Source organism: Triticum aestivum, chromosome 2A, assembly GCF_018294505.1.
Source record: "Triticum aestivum cultivar Chinese Spring chromosome 2A, IWGSC CS RefSeq v2.1, whole genome shotgun sequence".
In the NCBI taxonomy this organism is placed as follows: Eukaryota; Viridiplantae; Streptophyta; class Magnoliopsida; order Poales; family Poaceae; genus Triticum; species Triticum aestivum.
Genome location: NC_057797.1, coordinates 730295804 through 730299137, shown reverse-complemented (window position 1 = coordinate 730299137; position 3334 = coordinate 730295804). Strand labels below are relative to the sequence as shown.

Sequence of the window (3334 nt, the reverse complement as noted above, 5' to 3'; positions counted from 1 at the left end):
ATGCAAAGTCTAGGGCTCAAAAACGGTGGATAGGTTTCACCACAAGGAACCTAATCAAATGACCCACGCTCGGTTTGTAACTCTTCAAGGTTTTGGTACTGTAGTGGATATCGTATTTCCGTAAATTATACCGCATACATGATATCGGCACAAACTTTTGGGTGACACTACGACAAAGGCAAATGTTTCTTTTAGGAGAGTATGATTGCCGATTTCATTAACGAAGCCGATGCCTTCGCTAAGCTTAGATTAATGATTGATTTTTTTTAATGGCTAACGACCAACGCCTTCGTCTTACTAAGTTTAGGCTAATGACCGATGTCTTCAGCTTACTAAGCTTCTTCTTCTTTTTTGCGGGAGAAGCTTACTAAGCTTAAGCTAATGATTAACGGCCAAGACAAGTTTGGCCACGTCGACATGAATGAATCACAAACGAAACGAAGACCAATTGCATGTACAACAAGAACAAATCAAACAATCTTTATTAATTAATTTACTCGTATGCCTCGGCAAGGAGTTGCACAGACGAGTACTATTAGAATAGTTACAGAGAAAACAATCCCCAAAAATTGTCGCCTTCTTCAATCAGTTACCAGCACCATCACCATCACATACTGTACTAGCCAGCTCCAGTACGTGCGCGTCCGATGGCCGGCATTACGCAGCGCAGAGGAGCACGCCGGCCCTTCGGATCAGGGGGGCCGTGCGCGTGCGCGTCAGGGGGACCGTGTCCGTCACCAGCGCGCGGCAGAAACTGCGTGTGCTCCGTCGCCCGATCGTTCGGTGCAGCGGCGCGCGCGCGCTCACGGGAAGGCCACCCCCTGCAGCAGCGGCCGCGAGTCGCCGCGGCGGCGGCAGAAGGAGGAGCGGCGCGGCTGCTCGGAGTGGGACGAGGAAGAGACGCGGCGGAGGACGTCGCGGAGGCGGTCCTCGTCGCAGGGGAGCGCGACGGGGCCGGAGGCGCCGGACGGGAAGCCGTACTCCTCTTCCGCCTGCCGGAGCAGCTCAAGTAAGGCCGGATGGCTCAGATGCGCCAGTCGCACAATGAACCGCGCGCCCTCTGCGCAGACCGCGACGTGCCCCGACGGAACCGGGGCGGAGGCGGTGGAGCGGCGGGCCCGCCACCGGCGCACGGCGCGGCGCAGCCAGGCGATCGACGGGATCGTGATGACGTTGCACATGCTGCCTTGACTTGCTTTGCCCCGACGAGCTATGGAACGCGCTCGCTTGCTGCTGCTAGCTCTGGTTGGGAGACTTTGTTGCGACTTGCGAGCAGTGTGGTCTGTGGTGGTGGGGTGGGAGAGCGGACGGGGCAGCCATATATATAGCGCTGCGGCTAGGGGTCAGTGCCTTTGTGGGTTGGCGCGAACTGCAGGGATGGCACATTGGCACCGCGATGAGATCGAGACGACACGACACCGGGATGAGATCGACGTCCGCTGTCAAGCTGGAGCAGTCCGTGCAGCCCAACCCAGCGCACCGCAGCTTGCACGCGTCGGCTCCTGCTCCCGATCAGGCACGACATTAGTATCTCTTAGCGGCGCCCCCTAATTCAATTCCTGTGATTAATCGGGCATGTTGAGTTCGTTCCTGAACGATCGATCTGCATATGTTGCACGTCGAAATGGAGCACGTGATTCCTGTGCCACGCGAGGCCACACATGGTTTTACTACTCCCTCCGTTCACTTTTGTAAGGCGCGGAAGAAAATTTCCGACAGCCCCAAAAAAAGGGTAATGGACAACAATACCCCTTCCAATCGATCAATTGAAATTCAAAAAATATCGGAATCGCCTCGCCCAGCGCATCGTCGCCCACCTCGCGCCCGGCTTCTCCTCGCCCAGTGCGTCGTCGCCCACCTCGCACCCGGCTTCTCCTCGCCCAGCGCGTCGCTGCCCACCTCGCGCCCAAGATCTCTTCGCTGCTCACCTGGCGCCCAACTTCTCCGCCCAGGGTCTCCCGCTCATCGCCGCCCAGGATCTCGTCCTCATCGCCGCCCAGATTCCTGGTCACCGCCGGCCCCAGGACCACACCTCGCCGGCCGCCGGCCACCAGCCCCAGCGCACCTCGCCAGCACTGCCTCCCTTCTTCCCCGCGTCGTCGGCAAGGTGCAGCTAGCCCTGAGCCAGGGGAGCCAGGGGAGAAGGCCAGGAGAAGTTGAGCTCGGAAGCCGGCATAACTCCTCGCCCAACACCTCGCTGCTCCTTGCCCAGGATCTGCGTATTCCACAACCTCCAGGCTCGGTGATCCTTGTTGGCTTCTCGCCGAAAGCCGGCCCAGCTCCTCGTCCAGCACCTTTGATGGTCCAGCTCCTCACCAACAACATCAGCAGATCTTCAACAGCAAGGAAGAAGCAGATCCTCAACATCAACAGCAGTAGCTCGTTGGCCAAATTTCAAGCATGGTAGTCCCAGATCTCAATTTCACTCCACCTGAAGAAGGCAACGAAGAACCTGAAGAAGAAAGCAACAATGCTGGTCAAAATTCAGGTATAATTTCTTCTAATCTTGCATCAAATTATGCCTCGGAAGTAACAAAGAAGGGATTGCTAAGATTGAATAGTGCATATGAGGAAGCTTCATTTTGTTCATAGGTTATTCAACAAGCAACATTTACATTTTCAACAAGCAACAGAGGTCTCCTGGACATAAATTGTAGGGACATTTTTAGTTTTTGTCTCATTTGCTTATAGGCAAACTGAACAAACTCCATGTATGTGTGTGTAAATAAACATATACTCGGACAGCATGTATGTGTGTGTAAATAGGCATATACCCTGACAGCTACGAATGGAAAAGAAATTGCTGCAAGAACAGCGGTGTACCTCAAAATATTTACAGCTCATGTTTATATTTACAAGTTTATATTTACTCCTGGCGGCATATTTACCCTGACAGCTACGAACGGAAAAGAAATTGCAATGTACGTGGCTCCGTGGCTCCGGAATATAACCTGGCGGCATATTTACCTCTTACAAGTTTAGTTTTTTGTAAGAGGAAATCCAGCCTTTGTATGTCATCGCCAGTAGGACTGAGCAAAGCTCCTTGGCTCCGGTTGGCCAACTGGGAGTACCAATAGATGATTTGTTTGATCTAGACATGTTCTCTTATTATTTTCTGCATGCTGCATCAGCCTGCTTCTACTCTCTGAAAAATATGTAGCTGTCCAACCATGGTGTGGAGAGCGGTGCCCACCTACTGCTGATACGTGTTCATGGGACCCCTATCTCCAATTATTTGAAATGCCTTGCCCAAGCTATCAAAGAAGGGTGCATGACACTCATGCGTTAAAACAAAAATGGCTACATAAGTTTCAGTTCAGAACCATGCCAAGAG

The 3334-nt window shown here is 53.1% G+C and overlaps 1 protein-coding gene across 1 annotated transcript; it reads right to left on the bottom strand.

Moving 5' to 3' along the window:
- Window positions 1-477: 477 nt before the first annotated feature.
- LOC123190645 (indole-3-acetic acid-induced protein ARG7) lies at window positions 478-1836 on the bottom strand. Its single transcript, XM_044603319.1, has one exon. It carries the CDS (start codon window positions 1179-1181, stop codon window positions 804-806), a length of 378 nt encoding a protein of 125 aa, XP_044459254.1. The 5' UTR covers window positions 1182-1836; the 3' UTR covers window positions 478-803.
- Between the last annotated feature and the right edge of the window lie 1498 nt (window positions 1837-3334).

Excerpts from the sequence above, each read along its gene's own strand:
- LOC123190645 (XM_044603319.1), bottom strand. The coding sequence starts at position 1,181 with ATGTGCAACGTCATCACGATCCCGTCGATCGCCTGGCTGCGCCGCGCC.